General features: G+C 45.8%; 3 protein-coding genes across 4 annotated transcripts; 1 reads left to right on the top strand and 2 right to left on the bottom strand.

Moving 5' to 3' along the window:
• Positions 1–94: 94 nt before the first annotated feature.
• trub2 (TruB pseudouridine (psi) synthase family member 2) lies at positions 95–4288 on the bottom strand. The gene is made up of 8 exons (XM_030360254.1): positions 4034–4288; positions 3729–3905; positions 3487–3561; positions 3328–3389; positions 3077–3158; positions 2912–2984; positions 2512–2648; positions 95–1623 (listed from the first exon to the last, which is right to left on the bottom strand). Exons 1-8 carry the CDS (start codon positions 4149–4151, stop codon positions 1385–1387), a joined length of 963 nt encoding a protein of 320 aa, XP_030216114.1. The 5' UTR covers positions 4152–4288; the 3' UTR covers positions 95–1384.
• Positions 4289–4327: 39 nt separating this feature from the next.
• On the top strand, positions 4328–7454 carry hdhd3 (haloacid dehalogenase-like hydrolase domain containing 3). 2 transcript variants are annotated; one of them, XM_030360920.1, is made up of 3 exons: positions 4328–4617; positions 5077–5411; positions 6735–7454. In XM_030360920.1, the coding sequence occupies exons 2-3, from the start codon at positions 5082–5084 to the stop codon at positions 7128–7130; spliced, it is 726 nt and encodes a 241-aa protein (XP_030216780.1). In that variant the 5' UTR covers positions 4328–4617; positions 5077–5081; the 3' UTR covers positions 7131–7454. The 2 variants fall into 2 exon arrangements, with proteins under 2 accessions (XP_030216780.1, XP_030216868.1); XM_030361008.1 differs by having other exon boundaries at positions 4350–4627.
• Positions 7455–13772: 6318 nt separating this feature from the next.
• On the bottom strand, positions 13773–20135 carry tgfa (transforming growth factor, alpha). Its single transcript, XM_030361648.1, has 6 exons — positions 19815–20135; positions 19111–19314; positions 17128–17242; positions 15831–15980; positions 15510–15613; positions 13773–15373 (listed from the first exon to the last, which is right to left on the bottom strand). The coding sequence occupies exons 1-6, from the start codon at positions 19852–19854 to the stop codon at positions 15366–15368; spliced, it is 621 nt and encodes a 206-aa protein (XP_030217508.1). The 5' UTR covers positions 19855–20135; the 3' UTR covers positions 13773–15365.
• Between the last annotated feature and the right edge of the window lie 1755 nt (positions 20136–21890).

The following is a 21890-nucleotide window of genomic DNA, read 5'->3' as shown; positions in this document are numbered from 1 at the left end:
AAAGGTGAAATTCGAACGAATTTCGAATGTCCACAATTAATTCGAATACATTCGACCCCCCCCCCCCCCCCCCCCATAGAACACGACAACAGTCTTGATTTTTTATGTTGCTCATTTTATTTCTTGTGGAAATCACGTATACCTACTGAATTCATAACAGCACAGGATAAAAACACATCTTTGATAACACATTTGTAAACACAACAAGAGGACGCCCTTGTTACGGGCGTCAGGTAAGGGGCCTGCTGAGTGAGCCGAATAGAATGCTGTCACGCGCGGCTGTACACTCTGTGCTGCTCCGCTCGGCAGTTGTTACTCTGCTGCTACATTTCGGTGGTAAGCTAGCAGATGAGTGCGCAAATTTGATGTTGTCGATAAGTACGACAGCTCTCTTTTACTAAGACGACAAACGGACTTGTCTTTGTTTGTGACTTTTCCACCCACGGTGTAAAAGCCAAAATGCTTCCATACGATGCTTTTTAAATGTGATGGTATCGTTATGGTCCGCTCAGCATTGTACTCCTCGCAATTCTCCATTTTTAATAGCAGTTTTTTAATAGCCGTATCTCGGTTCGCGTTCTCTTCAGTTACGTTTTGTTTCAAAGCCCTCTTGGCCTATCTGTATCGAATGTTGATTCAACATTCGATACAGATAGCCAGGCCAAGAGGGTCGGCAACAGGTCAAACTGATATAAAATGTTAGCGCGCCCTCTGCTGGATCGAAAGCAGACTACTTAAAATGGTCTGAAGTTCTTATGAGACGGCAGCACACACAGTTCGAATGGAGAATTACACTTCGAATTCAAACTTTTCACGCCACCTTCGAACGAATATTTGAACTTCGAATAAAAAGTGACAGCCCTAATACCTCGCTGTCCCAAGTCCCCACAGGTCGCCCCGATACATCCTTGGTAAAGTGGGCGAAGCAAGAACCCATGTGGGAATGAGGGCAGGATAGGAGTATAAAGTCGTTTTGAAGGAACCCTATTGGGTTCCTTCAAAAGTCCTGCCATGCCCTGTGATATCTGGAATACCCAGGTACAATCTGAACAGATCAATGTACCAGCCTGTAGCAACTACAGGCTTATCTACAGATTGCCAATCTAGGAGGCCACTCCCACTTGTGACGTCACCAAGTCACAGGGCAGATTCTGATACCGCTTTGAGTGGCTCATCAGACTCACACCTGGGTGTAAAATAGAGGCCCTTTAATTAGGAAAAGCAAAATACTTCACTTTAAGATCAGGTCAAGAAAATAATTATCTCCAGTGAATTATGTAAATGGAGGTTGTCTAACTAACAAGTTCAGCAATGATCCAGATAGTCTTCATTGCGAGTCTGTCTGTCTTCACTGCCAACCGCAGGACTCTGCTGGACAGACAGATCACAGCGCTGCCGGGGCGGGCAGCGGCCTGCTTTGTCTCTTGGAGTTGTTGTAGTGCTGGATGGTCAGAGCCACTTGGGCGGCGGTCCACTGACCCCGGGTCAGGGCCTGGTCAACCGTGAAGGGTCCGTCTCGTGTTCTCCGCACCGCCGTGCAGGAAGCTGTGCTGCGCAGCTCCAGACCGATCTCGTGCACCACCTTACGTAGATACCGCTGGGTTTCATTCAGACACTGCAGCTCTGGAACCAGAGGACAGAGCAGATACCGCTGATTCTCATTCTAAACCTGCGTTAGTGTTCTGGGATTCACCCCTGGCGGAATGTAAGTTAGCCTCAGTGAGATCGGATGTGACTAACGTAAGGGTGCCAGGCCAACGTAAGGGTGCCAGGCTAACGTAAGGGTGCCAGGCTAACATAAGGGGGGGGCCAGGCTAAGGTTAGGCTGCCAGGCTAAGGTTAGGGGTGTAGGGCTAACGTTAGGGGGGCCAGGCTAACGTTATGGGGGCCAGGCTAACGTTAGGGAGGCCAGGCTAACGTTAGCGGTGCCAGGCTAACGTAAGGCTGCCAGGCTAAGGTAAGGCTGCCAGGCTAAAGGTAAGGGTGCCAGGCTAACGTTAGGGTGCCAGGCTAAGGTTAAGGGTGCCAGGCTACGGTAAGGGTACCAAGCTGACGTTAGGGGTGCCAGGCTAAGGTTAGGGGGCCAGGCTACGGTAAGGGTGCCAGGCTAAGGTAAGGGGTGCCAGGCTAAGGTTAGGGGGCCAGGCTAACGTTAACATAATTATTTAAAAGAATAACAGCCATGTTGTTTATATTTATATATATATATATACACATCTTATTATTATTTGCCCTTTGGCAGTTATGTCACACGATCTGTTCCTGTGTGTTATTTTTCTACATTACCCAGAATGACCTCTGCCATCCCCTCTCAACATTAGGAGGCACAATTCTGTAAACTGTACATTTATAAATTGAATAAATCAACTAAAGGTATAACCATATGTATAAAACAGGCGATGTCTAAGTGAAAACCAAAAATACAATACAAGCAAAACTAACAAAGGTAACGCCAACTTTTGAATAGCGTCCCTTTATTTCTAAGAACATTATTTAATGGTAGATATTCACCCAAAGTGAAGAAGGGAGGCTGGAAGCCTGTGACCCGGAGGCCGGTTAGGATGGGGGGGGACTTCCCCTGCGGACCGAGTTCCCCTGTCACAGCCATCTCATAGGCTTCCTGTGAGCGCATGTCCACGTTGGAGTGACTGAGGACAACAGGACAGTCGTGAGTCCCTCAGTGACAACAAGGGTTCCTACAGGGTTAGCATTCTAGTGGTGGGGTGAAGCATAAGTGCAAATTGAAAATATGTGGTTTCATTGACATTTTTATGTTTTTAAATTCTGGTATTTAAATCCTGTTTAACAGAAACTTTACAATCATTAATATGTCCTTTATATCACTTCTTATTTTTCCAGGTTAGGTTGTACAAATCTGTTGAATGGGTTATGAAAGCGGGATGAGGTTTACATGAGCAAGGCCTTCTGATTGGCCTGCTGCAACATGGCCAGGACTTTCTCCAGCTTGTCCTGTGTGACGTGATCTGCACACACCAAGAAGATTCACCGACAGAATTATACAGGCCTAATACTAATTCAATACATAACCGTAGACGAGGGGCAAAGTTATACACACCATATGTGGATCTTTCAACAATCCTGCCCGTGCGAGAGAAATTATCCGTTGCAAATCCAAATTCACCCTCCAGAGTATAATCCTGGAAAACACAATCCAAATGAAATCCTTTAAACAAAATACAATGGTGAACATTTAAATAACAGCAGAACAAAATACAACTGTGAACCTTAAAACATCAGCAGAGATAAACAAAATACAATGCTGAACAAAAAAACATCAGCAGAGGTAAAAAAAAACAATAAGCTTACCCTTGTACAGCACATTTGGTAAAGATCATTCAGTGGTTTGTTTCCACGTCCAACTCCAATAACTAGGAGTCAAGTGAACATAAACGGTCAATAGTGATACATCTGAAGATATGAAACCTCTTCCATTCGTGTCCCTGATCCTTGAAGCAGCCGCCTCACCCAGCACTCCGGAGGATGAAGCGTCCAGACGATGTCCGACTCCCACTTTGATCCGTCTGAACTCAGGTCCACGGACTGCAACGGTAAAGAAAGTGGGGTGTTATATTCAGGCAGCCAAAAGTAATGTTATATAAAGCAGATTCCATTGGAGTCCAATATGCGACAAATGGTATTAACAATTGCATTATGCACTGAATCTTTCCTCCGTAGCACAGCACTTTTATGGAGGAAGTCGGACGCACCCAGAGGATGAGCGGCCAGGGAGCTTGCAGAGAGCGTCAGTTCAGTGGGACCTCTGCCTGGTCCCAACAGCCTGACCCCAGGGGGTAGGGAGCCCGCAGTGAGCGTCAGGTCAGTGCGACCTCCGCCTGGTCCCAACAGCCCGACCCTGGGGGCCAAGGAAGGGGTGCCATTTACACCTGGTAATGACATGTGCAGGAATAATGTAAATTCCATATCTATGGTAAATTCGTTGTAAAATTATTTTAGTTCGTATTGAATGTTAACAATCCAAGTAAGTGTTAACAAGTGTGTAAATGTTAATAACCTTCAAGAATACAAGTCTCTATCCTGTCTCGGACGAGCTTCCAATGGACGCCGGGGGGTTTGTACACACAGAACAACCCCTCTACCCAACGAAACTTCCGTATAGCTCGAATTGCCATCGCTGTTGTCCGTCAGAAATGCAAGCTAATTGTCGGATTAATTACATCTCATGAACCCGCGGTAGAGCACTTCATTCAGAGGCTGCAGCCGCTGTCATGTTGTTCTCCACACACGTGAGGAAGGGCGCATGCGTACTAGGGACCCAGTTGGTATTCTCTGCTGCCCCCTTCTGGTCCGGAGGGGCGCTTTAGTAAACATTGTTGTTTAGCACAAACGGAACTGGGAAGCACAGTCGCTATTTTTCCACACCAAAGTTTGTTTAAGTGCGCCGTTATAACACGCCGACGAGCTGAACGGGACCTCCGTTGTCAGAGCTGATAGACTATTAGAGAGTACAGGGAACAGTCGGCCGCCGTCACAGCTGGAAGTCCACCTCTCCGCTCGGTGAACAACAGATCCAGGGCCTTCGACCCAGACCGCCGAGCCCAGCCCTAGGAGAACCCGGAGGAAGAGCCCAAGCCTGAGGTAAACCCCGGTACGAGCACCCGCTCCGCCGCGGACAGCAGCGTAGCGACACGTAGCGGTTATATCCTTGAACCTGTTTCAAACCGAATCAAGTCGCACCGTAACCATGTTCCTTTAACCCTACTGACCACGAAGTTCAACCAATTCATTACTAATATTGAAGTGGTTAGTCCAAACAACAGGCCGTGATTGAATACTTTGAGGGGCCAATACAAAGTGATGAAGCTCAGCTTCTCTGGCCTTTTTTCTCAGATGTGTTTGTTTTCAACCATACAATTTGTAAGAATGCCTTCTAGTTGAAGCTACATTTTGCGTAAAATAAAAATAAATAAAAACGTACGTAATTAGATCGTAAGTAGATCTACTCATTGCCATGTCATTTTGGAAGGGAATCGAATTGCGAAACACTGGCCAAGCCAGATGTGCCCTAACCATGTCCTTGTGTGTCCCTGTGCTCAGATACAATGCGCGGCCCTTTGCAGTGCGTGTTGTGGGACGTGAAAGACACGCTGCTTAAGGTGCGCATGTCGGTGGGTCAGCAGTACTGCATGGAGGCTCGCAGAGCGGGCCTGGACCTGAAAACATCTGAGGTGGACGTGGCCTTCCGGCAGGCCTATCAGCACTGCTCCCGCCGCTACCCCAACTACGGCATCACACAGGGCATGGATGGGCAGTCCTGGTGGATGAAGGTTGTGCGGGATACTTTCTCACGGTGCAAGGTTCAAGACCCCACCCTGTTGAACACCATGGCTCTGAACCTCTACAATGACTTCTGCAATCCAGAGAACTGGGAGGTAAATAAGCTTGTTTGTGGTCTTATGGTGTGGTCCTGAATCCTCGGACGCCAGCCTTCCGTTTCGGAAGTCGGAAATCTCCCAGCTTTCTTGCGGCACTTCTCCGAGGCACGCACGCCCCCCTTTGTCTTCATCTCTCGGAATTCTGAGAGTAGGCCGAGACTGGGGTGTTTCTAGGTTTCTGAAACATCAGAGGCTTAGCCAAGAGGGAAAAGAAAAATGATTTTTTTTCATAATGCTTTCCATAAATAAACAAAATAAGCTTTAAATAGCTACCTGACTGCTGTGCTGCTTATCCCCAAACATCTAAAGTTCAATTTAAGTTATTTCTTAGTCAAATGAATAAAAGTGAGACAAACCTTACATATATATGGATCTGACTTGGGATAAGATAGGTTATTCATTTGAGGTGGTAAAGAGTCTGGTTATGTTTTTAACCTGATTTTTCTCTTGCCAGAAGGACTATCTAGAAGGACCAGGCTGCTTTTTTTTTTTAGATGCTCCTGGAATCCCCATGTTTCTTTCTAAATAAATAACTACCATTAGTGACTAGAATCATTTCATCACTTCTAGACTGAATTAAATTAATGCATTCCATAGTTACCAGTAAATATACCAATACATATTGAATTTTTATTTTATTATTTTTAACAAAAAATTATATTCGGGGCTAATTAAATAATATCCGGGGCTTTAGCCCCGAATAAAACAGCGAAGTGACGCCACTGTTGGCTGATCTATCCAGCACACATCTAGGTGGCCACGCCCACTTGTGATGTCATAAGGGGCAGATTTCCAAAACGGGGGACCTTTAATGTTAATTTTAAATGCTCTTACACACTTGATTACATTGCTACTTTTTTCCGGTCACCAATTTAAGCATTGCACGATCTTGCTGTGCTTGCAATACAATGTGTTGTGTTGTTTGTTTTCTGGTTGGTTTGCTAAAGAGGCTAATGTAGCTTACAATAAACAACGACTAGCCAATTTCATGACATAACCAAAAAGACGAACAGGAAGGCTATAAATGCTCCGAGACTGGAAATTACGTCAATAGTGCAACTCGGAAGGCTGGCGCCCGAGGATTCAGGGACACACCTTTATTTATTTTAAGAGGATATTCTTGTTTGTTTTCAAAGTGGGTGACGTAATTGATCAACCTAATGCGTTTTATTATCCATCCGTCTCGAAGGTCCGAGGACGTTGCCTAGCAACACGCACGAACACGCTGCTTAATTAATTTTTTTAAACTAATTTGGCACCATTGTAATATATCATTTAAACACATCTGTTTTGACGTGATGCCATTTGGTTTGACCCCAGGTGTTCCCCGACTGCCAGAAGGCTCTGGAGAGCTGCTCCTCTCTGGGCCTGACGCTGGGTGTGGTCTCCAACTTCGACCGGCGCCTGGAGGGCATCCTACAGGCGTGCGGCCTGCTGACCCACTTCAGCTTCCTGGTGACCTCCGAGGAAGCGGGCGTTGCCAAGCCCGACCCCGCCATCTTCGAGCAGGCGCTGCAGAGGTGCGGTGTGGCGGCGTCCAACACCGCCCACATCGGGGACCACTACCTGATGGACTACCTCAGCTCCCGCTCCCTGGGAATCCACGGCTATCTGCTGGACCGCCAGAACAAGTACACAAACTCGGACATCCCCTCGGAGCACCGCATCGGCTCGCTGGATGAGCTGCCTATGCGGCTGCAGCACTTCATGGACTAAGCCCCAGGCCCCCGACACTGGGTAAAGTGGGTCTACCGGGTCAAGCCGTGGGTCAAGCTCTCGATCCCCCTCACATGCACCCCCGAGGCTGACCGTAACAGATGTGTCGGGTGCTTGGAGTGTCACGCTTTAAACACACCATCACAGATTGATGTAATTCTTTTTGGGGGGGAAGTTGTTCTTACTTGAGGCTGTGTAACAGTGGAGAATCCTGCATTTCAGCAATCCAAATATATAATCCCATATAATGCACCTTAGCAATACTGTATAACGATATAAATCATATGTATATGCAATAATCTGAATAAAAATCATTTATATTCAGTCTGCTCACTTTTTTTAAATTTTAATCATTTTAGCACAGTATATTGTTAATCTCAATGTTCAAAGCATCTCTCTTTAATTCTAAAGTAATGTTAAACTATTGTGGAAGCAACGATCTTGAATTTAGTCACCTAAATATGACAAGTCAATCATGACCATACTTCCTTCAGCCTTTGGATTATCTTCATAACCAAGGGGTTCAGAGGGCCGTGATTCTTTGGGTTGTCCTGCAGTATTCTAGAGATCAGTGGTCTCGATTGGCTGCCTGCATATGACCGGTTTGCTTGGGAAACACTGACGTTCCTCAGAATAAAGAAAAAGATAAATTACAATGAAAGCTGCATCACCAATCCAGAGCACGGTAAAAAAAAACAACATAACATTTTGGTAAAGAACAAAACATTGAATGAGATGAAGAATAAAATGACACCATGTTGGCCATTTTATCAGCCTTACAGCCCAAATAATTTGAATTATGTCTGTGACAATGTAATATAACTAATTTTTATTAAATAATTTAGCCTACCCCACAAATATGTATATATTTATCAAAACCCACACCGTACAAGTCTAGACAGTGGGAACAATTGTAACATTTAATACATTTTGCTGACATATGCATTTTCTTGTCTACAAAGAGGGTCAGAATGTCCCTGAAAAGATGGAAATGATGCCTTCTGCCGTTAACTGCGCTAATCCCAAAAGGCAGGATATAATTGTTTTTACAGAGCATGTGGCTGTTCCCTTCGATATAAAGACTGGATGGATCTAAGACAGAACTTTTTAAAGAGCTTTTTTCAGTCATATAAGGATTGAAAGCACGTAAATTTTCTTCAGTAGATACACCAGGTTTTTCAATCAGGCACAGTGTAGGCTAAAATATCCCATTTAGTGCATTACAAAAGTTGGCCATTTTGACGGAGGCTGTCAAGTTTTGGAATAGCAGGATCTAGTAAAGTTTCCCGATTAGGGTGAGCTATTCCTTCCCATAAATCGGTGTATAATGCTTCAAATTTATGTGATGCCATTAGGAATATAATCGTTAATTTAAAGACCTGGGGTCTCATTTATAACCGTTGCGTACGCACAAAACGGGGCTGAAATTGGCGTAGGCTACGTGACTTTTCACGCCAAGGTTGTGATCTATAAAAAAACAACTTGACGGGAAAATGTGCGCAGCCCTAAGCAAACTCTGACCCATGCGTACGCATGGTTTGGAGGAAAAGGAGAATTGGCGACACAGATGGTGTGGTGGTGAACTGAAGTCAGACCAAAGAATTGTAGAGTGAGAAGAACGATTATGTTTTATCATCGCCCTTCATCAATTTAATTTCAACCCGTATCATGCGTTAAATCCTAATCAGTATAATATAAGTCCACTGCGTTATTTCTCAGTTATAACTCCAGAAATATCTCCTTAGAATAAAAATAAAAAGAAATTCTCTATATTTAATCCCGTCACTCCATACTGTCCACTGACGGCGCGACTGCATGGAATAAAGCATCTGTCATACATGTGTCAATAACATAATATTTTTATGTGACACTGTAAACACATGATCAAATGTCAATTAAATCCCAAGTGTGAAAAACCAAGCCACACTCATCACAATCGTTGTCCGTTACTCTTGATGCTTTTCATGACTAATCAGGCATTAAAAAGGGGTTATGTTCAAGAACCTTTTACGTGGGTAATTACAAACTGATTATCCAAGGCGTTCTCGTCAGTCTTATTACCGTAACCCTATAAATACAGAGGTGAGCGCCGTGGTAATGCTGCACCATGTGGCACTTCTGGCGGACCATGCAGGATTCGGAGGGAGAGGGTATTTGGGGACCATAACGATTTATTGGTAGGCTACATAAAAATATGTAACTCTATGTCAGACCACTTCTTTTTTAATTCTGGGACTGTGCGCTCCGTGCTACTGACAGAGTTCACTGCTGCAGCAACATGTTGCCACTCACTCTGCTTTTTGTTGTTGGCGATTCCAATCCCGTGACCGCCGAACAAAACTACCTTTCGGGCCTCCATCTCACCCACAAGTGTCTCCACTTCAACCTCCGTGAAATTTCGCTTTTTTGATTTTCTCAGTACTTCTGCCATTGTTTCCAACAAGACATAATACCGGCATCTGAGTCTGTTTTATATGCAGATCGCATTCATGAGGTCATTTGCATTGACCATTTATGGTTAAAAAGGGGCGTGTAGAGGGCGGAACGTGAAGCTGATTCAGCTGCGCACAATTGTAGTCAGTATGTGATTTATAAAGCAAAGATTGCGTACAGGTGTGCGTACGCAGTGTTTTATAAATCGGAATATTTTTTGGCGCACGCAAAACTTGGCTTCTGGGCGTACGCACATTTTTAGTAACGATCCTACGCACAGTTTTATAAATGAGACCCCTGGAGATCATTTTAATAATTAAAATAGTCTAAAAGAATTGAAAATAAATTAAGCTGACAGTCAGGTTCAATAATGAACAAGTGTACCACCAAAGCCCAGTTAATAAATCCTAATGTTTTTAGTAACTCAGTTAAGCAAGCCTTGTAACCTTTCTTAGAAATTCATTTATGCAGTCAGATGTCTTCTAGTCAGAGATATTATGATGAAACTAAAACCAACAATCTGTGGCACTTATATGCAAAATAAAGAAAAACAAACACATTCACCTCTGGACATAGCAATTTATCATCACATCATAATGTTTAATCAGACGAAATGCAAGACAATGCTGTTCATACTGTGGCAACCCGGTCCCAACACCTCGGGCCAGGCGGCCCAGGGGAGAGGTGGTGGATGGCACATACAGCCGATATCCACCAGTCGGAGCCAGAGAGCGTCCATTGCGTCACCCTAATCGGCGCAATGGAGGACACCTGCGGCGGAGGATGCGGAAGACCAGGAACCCCTTCAAAAGGCTGTGATATGTTCTCTTAGGGAGAGAACTGGGAGTCCGAGCAGAGCAGTGAACCACCAGGACCCGATACGGACGGGTAGACGGGTGGATCTAGTGGAACTTTCCCCAGCGGTCCCGAGTGAACCCCCACACCCGGACGACGTACGCCGACCCGGAACGCACCGCTGGGACAGCGCTTCCGACGGGAGCGACCTCCCTCTCAAGGGACGAGACCGGCCCGGCCGGAGAGACATTCACCTGGAGTCTACCGTGGCTCACGGAGTCATTAGTATGATTTTTGGTTTCCCCACGTTGGGCACAGACCCAAGTGGTTTTCCGTTGTTCAATGATTAAACGCCTTATTGGGCTTTGAACAGACCTTGGCGTATGGTGATTTCCTGAGTGAGAAAGACACTCCTGGGGCCGGGTCGCCACTTATGGTGGAGAATGCAGGCAACCTGACCACGATACGGACTACTCAGGTTTACCAACCCACCCGCCAATGCAGAACCCGGATGGAGCCGCCGCCCAGCGTCAGCAGCGGGACCAAGCCCTGGCAGCCGCCACCCAGAGGGACACCGCCGAGAGCCTTGTCCTTCTCCGGGAGGCGGTACTACGCCTCACGCAACAGGCAGTTTGTGAATCCCCGACCTCCGCCCCGACCAGCCGCCTCACCAAACTCGGTCCAGAAGACGACGTGGAGGCCTACTTGGGGGTCTTCGAGAAGACGGGAGAGCTGGCCGGAGGACAAGTAGGCCCACATCCTGTCCCCCTTCCTCACCGGACCCACAGAGCAGGCAAGCCAGGACCTGGCGCCGGAGCGTGCCAGTCAGTACCCGGCGTTGAAACATGCGATATTGGCATACTATGGACATAGCCTCGTCGCCAGGGCCCAGCGCTTCCACGAATGGCGATTTGGGTGACCGAACAACTGGTGATACCCCGACCTTATGCCAGAAAAGTACTGTTTATGGCACACTCGCATCTGTTAGGAGCCCACCTAGGCATGGACAAAACCAGGGACCGGATTTTATTTTTTATTGGCCGGGGTGAAAAGAGACGTTGTTCAATACTTTCAGACCTGCCCCGACTGCCAGCGTACTGCCCTGAGACCCTCGGTTCGGAACCCTGTAATCCCCATGTCCATAATTGAAGTACCGTTCGACCGGTCATCTCTGGACATTGTTGGGCCTCTCCCGAAGACCAGCCGGGGACATAGGTACATTCTAGTGATAGTGAACTATGCTACCAGGTATCAGGGAGGTACTCACAGACCAGGGATCCTGTTTTATATCACGGGTGATGTAAGATTTCCTTAGCCTCCTCCAGGTAAAGCAGCGGTGTACCACCCCCAGACAGACGGGCTCGTGGAACGTTTGAACAAGAGACTAAAACAAATGCTGAAGAAGGCCATGGACACAGACGGGAAAATTTGGGACCAGCTCCTGCCCCACGGCCTGTTCGCAGTCCGTGAAGTGCCCCAAGCCTCCACGGGTTTCTCCCCCTTCGAACTGCTGTATGGGAGAAGACCAAGGGGACTCCTCGACTTTGCCAAGGAGGCGTGGGAGAGTTGGCCAAACCCTCATCGCACTATGGTTGACCACATGGAGCACGTGCGGGACCGCATGGCGCAGGTCTGGCCCATCGGCCGGTACCATCTCTGACAGGCCCAGCAAGCTCAAGCCCGGGTCTACAACCGGGGAGGCCTGCTGCGCATATTTCGGCCCGGCGACCTGGTCCTGGTACTCATACCAATGGCAGAGTGCAATTGGCCAAGTGGCAGGGGCCCTACGAGGTGGTTTCACAGGGTGGGGGAGTTGAATTACAGGGTACGGCAGCCCGGGAGACGCAAACCCACCCAACTCTATCACATCAACCTGCTGAAGCAGTGGCGGACTGGAGCTAACCCACCGGCGGACGACGTACGCCGACACGGAACGCACCGCAGGAACAGCGCTACCGACGGGAGCGACCTCCCTCTCAAGGGACGAGACCGGCTCGGCCGGAGAGACAATCACCTGGACTCTATCGTGGCTCACGGAGTCATTAGCATGATTTTTGGTTTCCCCGTGTTGGGCACAGACCCACCCGGTTTTCCGTTGTTCAATGATTAAACGCCTTATTGGGCTTTGAACGGACCTTGGCGTATGGTGATTTCCTGAGTGAGAGACACTCCTGAGGCGGGGTCGCCACAATACATTGATAAATCACTGCTGAAGTTTATGGCAACCAAGGGCTTATTGCCCGCTGGCTGCGCTCACATGATGTCTGAACGGTAAACCCTGCCATAGGGTCGGCTGTGCCAAGCACCGGAAAAGGTGCCAATACCAAGACCAGACAGCAATTGAACTGAATAGCTCTATCCATACACATAATCTGATAAGTTCTACATAGTTGTTGCACAACAACATACCGTTGGTTAGTCCATCTAATGGAGAAATAGACTTCATTGTGGACGTCAATGGGCTGCCATCACATTCGTGGAAATGAATCACACGTCATTTTAGATAAGCATCCAGAGAAAGTAAAGTCAGAGAAAGGAAGTTGCAGACAATGACTCAAACCACCTATGACAAAGGTTAAAATTACATTACCATGAGATGTTATTTGATACAGGAGAATAACATTGACAGCATCTGCCAAACCCTTAATACTCTTATGCAAACCTATCTAGTCAGAAACAGATACTGGGAATGTTGGGCTAAAATAAGTAGAAGAAGACAAAAGAAATGTGTGCTACCAGGAAAACCAACCCCAGGGAAAGAGCATGAAACAGTTCCCAAACTGGACATTCTGCTGAATTGAACCATCCAGTAATAGTAAACCATGGTTCTGTTTCAAGCGCTCTCCTTCCCATGCCTAAGCCTATTGTGCATCTTCAGAGAGCCACACAGAAGAGCTGCTTATTTCAAAGCTGCTTTAGTAGCTCAGCCAGAAGCGCTCTAAAAGGGCTCCACAGCAATCCAATTGCAAACATAATAGGATTGGCGAAACAAAAGACAGCCTAATTTTGGAGACCGTGAAAGGAAGAGCAGAAGAGATACAGTAGATAATGGAGAAGAACATCAACACCATCCTAGCGATGGAGCCATGGGAAATGACCAGATTGTCAGAATCTTAAAAACAGTTTTAACATAAAGAGAAAAATCATGTGAAGACGAGAAGACAAGAAAAGGTCACAGTGACAGGAACAGGCACACAAACTGGCCAAATCTAACTAGGAGAAATAGAGTTGAAATTATGGAGGCCTTTCCTTTTGCGCCAAAGCCCCGCCAGAGTGAGGCTCTTTGTGGGTTTGGCCCCGGGTTCAGGGGTCTATTCCGTGTCTGGAATAGAATCAGTGGATGGGAAACATGGAGAGCCTCAGCTATAAGAAATATTGGAAATAAACCCACAATGATGAGGTCAAAGGAAGTGGGTGAAGATAATGTGTAGCCAAGAAAATAAATACCAAGAACACTGTTTGCAAATTTAAATATTCATTGAAAAGCGAATTTCATGGAATACAAGTCTGACAAACTGAAGCATGCATCTGGCAATTTAAAAGGTTTGAAAGAATTTGAAGCATTACACCTTACAGAATACATTATACCTACAACATATTTTACGTAAACATATGCTGTCAGACATGACATTTTTAACGATGGCGACAAACTGTAAACATGAAAAGGTAATTTGTTTAGTGCAGCATTCCTCTTAGACAGTACTTTGGAGCATGGGAATGATAGCAGAAGGTAGGAAGAAGCCGTATGTGGACCATTGTTGCACAATTTCTTACTTACGGGAAAATATTTCCGAAAAGATACTCCTGAGATTTAAATTCATCACTATTTATTTTCCTTCACTCGTTGTTTCGACATTTCTGACAAGGCTTGATTTATCAACTGTTTTCAATACAGAAATGTTTAACTCAAAGGCAATCTGAGGAAACTCATTGAAGATACCCCTTGGACGAAAAGCATGAAGTGTATGCCGAATTAGGGCACGTGTCTACTGTAATAATCTGTTAATGTTTTAAAAAACAATTAAAACATTAGCAGTGACTAAAGTATAAGTATGCATACGTGTCTATGTACAAGTAGTATAAACAGTGAAATGTGTCTCTTCCCTTAAGTGCTTGTTCATAGTAGTAATTAAGTGTATCCATGCATTTCATACCAGTTTTAAGAAGGGGTGAGCTTGTAGTCCGTTGCCACATAGATAGCTTGGGGATCACAGTCCCCCTAATAAATTAATATATATATACGTGTTTAAGTAAAGGAATTAAAAATGTAAGAATGACATTACAGCCTGAATTAGTAGTCGGAAATATGAATCACTTATCCCTGTTCCCTAAAATTCCTGATCCTCTATAAACATACCTTCAAAAACTTTTACATTTCCTTTTTTCCCCACCAACATAGCATCTCCATAAACAAATATCAATTTGAGAAGCCTATATGTGTTATCGACTCAGTCACCCAATTTGTCAAGTGAAGTGAGTTAAAATCCCTTGCTCAAAAAACCGATACAACTATTTCCAAGTATTGGTTTCCCCCATCATAACTTCAAACATCTAAAGTAGTGCTTGATCGAACATCGGATGTAAATTATGTGCATGCAATTTTAAAAAGACAAGAATGGGCCGTTCCTCCGACTTGAGAAATCAAAACAGACGCATCTGCGTTTCGAGATAATGAAACGGCCTCGTAGACCATCCTTGATTCCTACACAAATGACAACACAACACGCAGAGGGAGGGGTGCCTACAGCATCCAACAGCTGCCCACGTTCCTTTGGTCGTCCAAAAGAGGCTACCTTAGCCTTCACTAGTGTCCACTTCCTTTAAAGTACAGGCAGACGAGTTCTTCCTTGATTATCGCCGTTCAAAAGTACAAAACACAAAAACAAGAAAACAATCACTGGAGATGGTTTCCCACTCCATGGAGGATGCCGAGTGGTTCAGGGAACACTGGACAAGTAAAGGGGAGTAGCAGAACTAGTACCCTATAATCTGATCCACGTCCACTCCTCACACCACTGCAGAGAAACAAGGAAAATACATCACCCTTTTTTACAGCTTTTTGCCATTTCGTCTATTTTAAAACAGTAAAACCCGTGTGAAATTAAGCAACATTAATTAGCATGTGGTGGAAGATCAAAAAATGTCCAGTACCACTTTCAGACGGACAGAACGATGGCCCGCCCTTCAGCATTTCTCTGGTCTTTTCCTTGTGAAAAGCCCTCCTCCGTCTTTCATAATCCCGCCTCCACCAACAACTGAGAACACAAACGCATTCATCAGTTCAAACACAAAAATAACGATAACAATAAAATAATTTCATTTTATTCTATCTGGTAGAGAAATCTGACATTTCATTTATGAGTATTATTGCAAGATTCATAATAAGTAATAATAAAAGAGAAACCGTACTATGTGATTGCTCCTACCCGACCCCGAAGTCATGAAGATACAGACTTAAACAATGGCGCTTACTGTAAAAGTGTGCAGAACAGCATGGTCAGGGCACAGCCCATGACACACAGCACCAGCACCGTGGCCACGGTCTGCCCTCGGTGGTTGGTGGCCACCACAGCCAGGAGGTCTGCATGCTCACACCTCATCCCCACAAAGCCCGATGGACACCTACACGGGACGAGTACACACCTTCTGATACACACAGCGAGGACACACCTAGGATTCTCTGGGGGGCTTAAACAATTCCAACACTCATCGACTGAACATAAATCTAAATAATGAGTAATGGAGCTAAAGACTCATGGAGTCCCAGAACGGATAAGCCAATCAAATCAGTCGGCGTTCCCGTTATCCCAGGAGAGGGAATTCCCTGACATTACTGCAATCACACCAGATCACTTCAATTTAAAACTATTTCAAATGTTTACCTTGGCACGATGACCAGAGATAAATCGATTCTTACAAGTCTTCCTCTATTAAACCATGTGAAATTTGCTTGCCTGCCTAATCACTTTACGCCATTATATTCAATTTTTGCCATTGAGTAAATTAGGAATATTTATATTACAAGACATATATGTCTTAGAAACATTCCAACTGATTTGTATGAAAATAACTGTTCAAGTTTCAATCGCCTGGAAATAGAAAAAAAAAATGCAGGATTGTCTGGATTTCAGGATTTCATTTTATGTATTTAAAAGCAACATTTCACAAGTAAAACTTTTGTTGGTTTCAACTTCCTCTCTGGAAGAATGCGACTCGTGATTGAGGTGAATGATATAATGTAATTAGTAAGAGAGTATGCTCCCGTCAGAGAGCAGAGGGTATAGCGGACATCACTGATATAGCTGTGTCTGTGCTGTTCCTACAACATCTTGTAGGAACACCATCCTAAAACATTACCTAAGGGCCAAGTATTTGGCCAGTAGGTTAAACCCTGCCATTTTTAAACAACTTGTTTGTTGCTCCAGGGCCATCTCTAGTTGACCAATCACGTTGTTGCGAATTCATAGTTTTGCGACCGGGGGAAAAGACCAGAAAAACCATGAAGCATGGATCCTAAGTGTACAGACACGGCGATGTCAGATGGTGCATGGATCCAGTTCTGTAATCTCTCCAACTCATTTTGAAATGGGACCACATTCAACCATTTTTTATTTTGACCAAATCTTAAAGTTCTAAGAACGAAAACAAGGTTTTTCCACTTGTTTTCATTTTCAGAATTACAGTCAATGGTTCACAGTCCCATCTTTCCTCTTTTCCTCATGTATTCAAGCGCTGATTGATTCATCAGACATTGTTGTGTTGCACTTACACACATGCAGGCGTTTCCTCCAGGATAAGGAAGCGACAGGTGCCATGGAAACAGAAGTGTCGGTGTGAGTCCGGACAGTCGTCAAAGTGGAACCGAACCGCAGCCGCCACAAACTCTGAGGAACACAGGACAGCCGATCACTAAAGCAGCTAGTTAGCTAAAGGGACCGTAGATCCCTAGAGGCCGTATGCTAAGGGGAAAGTGGATCACGAGAGGCCCTTAGCTAAGGGGACAGCGGATCACTAGAGACCCTTACCCAAGGGTCTGTACATCACTATAGGCCCTTACCTAAGGGGACACTAGATCACTAGAGACCCTTACCTAAGGGGACCATAGTTAACTTCCCCTTACCTAAGGGGACCATAGATCCCTAGAGGCCTTTACCTAAGGGGACCGCAATAGAGGGCCTTACCTAAGGGGACGCTAGACCACTAGAGACCCTTACCTAAGGGGACAGTTGATAACTTGCCCATACCTAAGGGGACTATCAATCACTAGAGACCCTTACTTAAGGGGACTTTACATCACTAGAGGGCCTTACCTAAGGGGACTCTAGACCACCAGAGACCCTAACCTAAGGGGATGTTAGATAACTTGCCCTTACCCAAGGGGGCCATAGAGAGTCATGGTGATAATTTGGCTAATTTAATTTGTAACTCAATCTAATACAAATTGAATGCTATTTGAATGTTTCCACAGCCATTGACAAACCTCATTACTTACTGACGTTAGGGATGTTAATGGTTAACCATTCAAATATATTCAGTGACAATGAATGTTTTTTGTACCATTTCTTAATAAAGGGGTCTTGGCCTGCGTTGTTTCTCTAGACATGGCAGTAGTTGGACCCCAATTGACATGGTTTTGTTTGGCGCCAGCATTGGCAAAAATATAACTCCAAACTCTTCGTTTGGAGTGAGAGCCTTATTGCTTATTTCTTCTAGTTGTGTAAATAGTTTGTGCTTCTTAAATTAATTTTTCACAACAAATTTGCAACCCGAATTGTAATACAGGATACAAAGAACAAATAAGGCAAAAGCAACATGATTTTGAGGTCACATCAGACCAAACTCACACCCACACCACAAAGACAGGCGGTCTCCACTATAAGCACTATACTCCTCCATTGTCCCTGGCAGGAAGGTAAATGTATAGTTTACAGGTTTTGCATTTCAAGAATCACAGTTGGGCCCTGTAAGATTGGATCCCCATTAAATATTCTCAAAAGACATCGGTGGAAAGACCAGCTCCTCCTTTACAGGAACCTTGTTTATTTCTCTGCAGATCATTTCACACCTTCTAATGGTCCGTAAGGAGAAAGTGATGACAAACGTCCAAATAACACTCACAAAGAAAATGTTATATCAATTCAGGAACACAAAAAACCTTCTGCAACTAGCCCCAACAAAAGGCTGGTGTTGGAGTCCTCCGGCTCCCAAATCAGATGTCACGATGTGCCATTCAGGAGGGAGGAGAATGCACAGGCACACAGATAGCTGCCACACACACACACACACACACACACACACACACACACACACACACACACACACACACACACACACACACACACACACACACACACACACACACACACACACACACTTTCCTGCAGGCGTCTGACTAACAGCCCCTCTCGCTTTCTTTTCACAAGACCTGCTCTCCCAGACAGAATACCATCCAGATGAGTGCTAGGGAATGCCTCCCTGATATTGATTACATGTAGCGATGTGAACTGCTCTGGATACACATCACTACATAAAGGCTTTGTTCCAATGCTGCACGTCCAAAACTACCAGACTTTCAATCGTTTACTGTGCCATCCATAACTGTGTAGGAGGTTGCCTCAATTCTATTAAGTTGTATTTCTGACAGCTGTCTCTGGGACTATTTCCCATAGACAGCAGCTATTGACGAGAAGTGGAAAATGTAGCCTGTGATTATAGTTTTTGTGCGAGTTTGCACCAGTCTTTTAGCGCTTACTTTTAACTGGTGGGATGGTTTTGGGTGTAGCGATGGTGGTGGTAGAAGAGGTTGTTCTACTGCTGGCGGCGGTGCTGACCAGGGTGGAGGCGGAGGGAGCGGAGGCGGAGGAGGTGTTGGGGGCACCAGTGGAGGTGATGGGGATGGAGGGGCTGGCATCCATCACTGAACCCCCCTGTGATGCTCCCAGTGTAAACAGGGAACCTACCAGTGGAAAGAAGAGCGGTTGTTGATCGCCAGCATCACTCAAAGTATGATCCGATCCGAAGTCATTGTGAGGCAGGTGAAAAGTGAACAAGCCCATCAGAAATGTGTTGTATCCACAGCTCTCACGTTGAGAGAGATGCGTCAGCCTCCCTCCAGCCACGAGGCCTCAATACATCCACTTCGATGGGATCTTATGGGGCCCACCGAAAGGTCAAGTAGTCGTTCCTCAAAGCATACCACAAAAGACCACCACCAACAGCTCGGGTTTAGAGTGACATAGATCTACAAACACTAGACTCTATGAAGTACACAAAGTAGTTTTTAATCGATAGATGAAACACGTTTGTATCAGATGATTCAACAGATTGAACCACTACTTTTACGTTTTACAGCCCAGTTGACAACACCAGCTCGGTAGGCTGCGTGTGTTGTATCGTGGGGACAGTGATGCCTCATTGGGTCTAGATGGCTTAGGGGTTTTCCTTCATATAACTCACCAGTCAGGAGAAACACTGCATCCCAGAGGATCCGATTCATCCTGACGACTTGTAGGAACAACGAGGTGATGACCTCAGGCTGCGCTTGGATCCACAATTTAGGGTGACGGCGTTCAGCGCCCAGCCCATTAATCCGATCCCGACACTGACTCAGCCGATGTCAAGCACAAACATTGCCACCACGGTAGTGGTGAAATTTGAATTTATACGGAGTTTCTAAGAAAAACGAAGACTTCCTTGTTATTCGACGCGCTTTACACTTGTTTCAATCAGCTCTGACACCGGCGACGCGCACGTTTCGTCCCCGCATCACTGGAGTGAGCGGTGCGCACTGAGAGGCTAATTAACATGAGGAGGGGAGGGGGGAGGAGTGAGGGAGGGGGGAGGAGATAGGGGGGGGGGGGTGGGAGAGAGGGGAGGAGGGGGGAGAGGGAGGGGAGGAGGGAGGAGGAGGAGGAGGAGAGGGTGGGCAAAGCGCAGACGGGTGTATGATCGGAAGTTCACGAGGATAATTTCAATGGAATGTAGCGAGTATGTTTTTGTGACATCTGTAGATATATTACATCTATTTTAAGCGTGCATTCAGTGGCGGTTTAAGGCACGGGCGTACCGGGCGGGGCGCCTTTCTTTCATGACACGTGGGGGGTGCCACGAGCAGTTAAAAAATAAAAAATCATCTGTGCTGCGAAGCGGTTTTCTATGATGCATCATAACATTTTGTGGGGAATTGGCATATTGGCGCCCCCTATGGCTGCAGGCGCCCCTGCTGTTTGAGAAGGTGCCGTGCACAGACGGACTGAAACCCCCATCGAAGTCCGTAGGGCCACGAGTGACGAGACAACTCGCCATCTCCTCTATGACACTGTTTTTACCATGACTCACGCAGAAAGGATCGGTGTCCGCCCTGATCCATACCTCCGACTCGGAGGTATGGATCAGGCCTCACTCACCACTCGAGCCACCTCATAATCTATATACCATTGGAGGATGACAACACATCGAGGGACGAGGACCCAGCCCTGCTGCCCCAGAGGACCCTCACAGAACCTCACTGTCCAGGCTCTGTTTGCTTCTGGAAGGCCTTGCGTGACTGGCTTAGCTCCCTCCACCCCTGGAATACACAAGGACTTGCTTTGCTGACGGATTTGATCAATAGCTTCACTGCCCTATCTCCCACTGTTGTGGATAGAAACCCACAATTTAACAAAATACCAGAGGTCAAGAAGGACATGGTTTGAACGATTAAGACATTATTATCACTTGCACAGAAGTAGTAACAAAAACTGAGTTGGATTGCAAAGAACTCCTGATCTGGCATCAGGCTTCAGGTTATATTCCCACAGGGTGTGGCTTCCCCCTACATGCACTGACCAATCACAACGCATCGGGCCTAGACCTTTGACATCTCTGTGTCCCCCATCCCAGTTTGTTTCCCATTAACTAAACATGCACCTATCCACCTTCAGTGGTCACCGGTCACCCTAGGTCCAGCTTTGATCTGAACAAAATATAAGGGGTTCCTTTCAGAGGGCTATCGGGAGGTGTAATAAAGACACATGGAATATCCTTGGAATAGGGCCCTTAGTTGACTCTGCCTTATTTCCACACCGGTTTCCGACATGTTGACAAGATGTTACTCATAGTTCCTTTAAACCTTCGATCATACCTTCAGCCTGGTCCTCTCTCAGTCTCTCATCACGTTATGACAGCGCCATCTGCTGGACACATTACATCCCCTATGTGCGGGGTGTAACGTTGGTAACGCACGGTACAGCCTTTCACTCTGGTCAAACTTTCCATGATGTATTCATTTTAATTAACACATAATTACAATTCAATTGTATTCTACATTTGTAAGCACTGAGCACACGTTTTCAGGATTTAGCACAAGCAAATCCAGAGTAAATCATTGGTTCACTGGTTATCCCCCCCCCCCCCCCCCCCCCCCCCCCCCCCCCCCCCGACACACACACACACACACACACACACACACACACACACACACACACACACACACACACACACACACACACACACACACACACACACACACACACACTATACCTGTATTGGTTT

Source organism: Gadus morhua, chromosome 1, assembly GCF_902167405.1.
Source record: "Gadus morhua chromosome 1, gadMor3.0, whole genome shotgun sequence".
Lineage (NCBI taxonomy): Eukaryota > Metazoa > Chordata > Actinopteri > Gadiformes > Gadidae > Gadus > Gadus morhua.
This window is presented reverse-complemented; position numbering and strand designations above follow the sequence as displayed.

Coding starts and splice junctions, on each gene's coding strand:
- trub2 (XM_030360254.1), bottom strand. CDS start 4,151: ATGGCAATTCGAGCTATACGGAAGTTTCGTTGGGTAGAGGGGTTGTTC. Junction 3,906..4,033: donor AGAGACTTGTATTCTTGAAG/GTTATTAACATT, acceptor TGTCATTACCAG/GTGTAAATGGCACCCCTTCC. Junction 3,390..3,486: donor TTCATCCTCCGGAGTGCTGG/GTGAGGCGGCTG, acceptor CTTGACTCCTAG/TTATTGGAGTTGGACGTGGA.
- hdhd3 (XM_030360920.1), top strand. CDS start 5,082: ATGCGCGGCCCTTTGCAGTGCGTGTTGTGGGACGTGAAAGACACGCTG. Junction 5,412..6,734: donor GCAATCCAGAGAACTGGGAG/GTAAATAAGCTT, acceptor GTTTGACCCCAG/GTGTTCCCCGACTGCCAGAA.
- tgfa (XM_030361648.1), bottom strand. CDS start 19,854: ATGAATCGGATCCTCTGGGATGCAGTGTTTCTCCTGACTG. Junction 19,315..19,814: donor TGCAGTGTTTCTCCTGACTG/GTGAGTTATATG, acceptor TTCCACTGGTAG/GTTCCCTGTTTACACTGGGA. Junction 17,243..19,110: donor AACCATCCCACCAGTTAAAA/GTAAGCGCTAAA, acceptor TGTGTTCCTCAG/AGTTTGTGGCGGCTGCGGTT.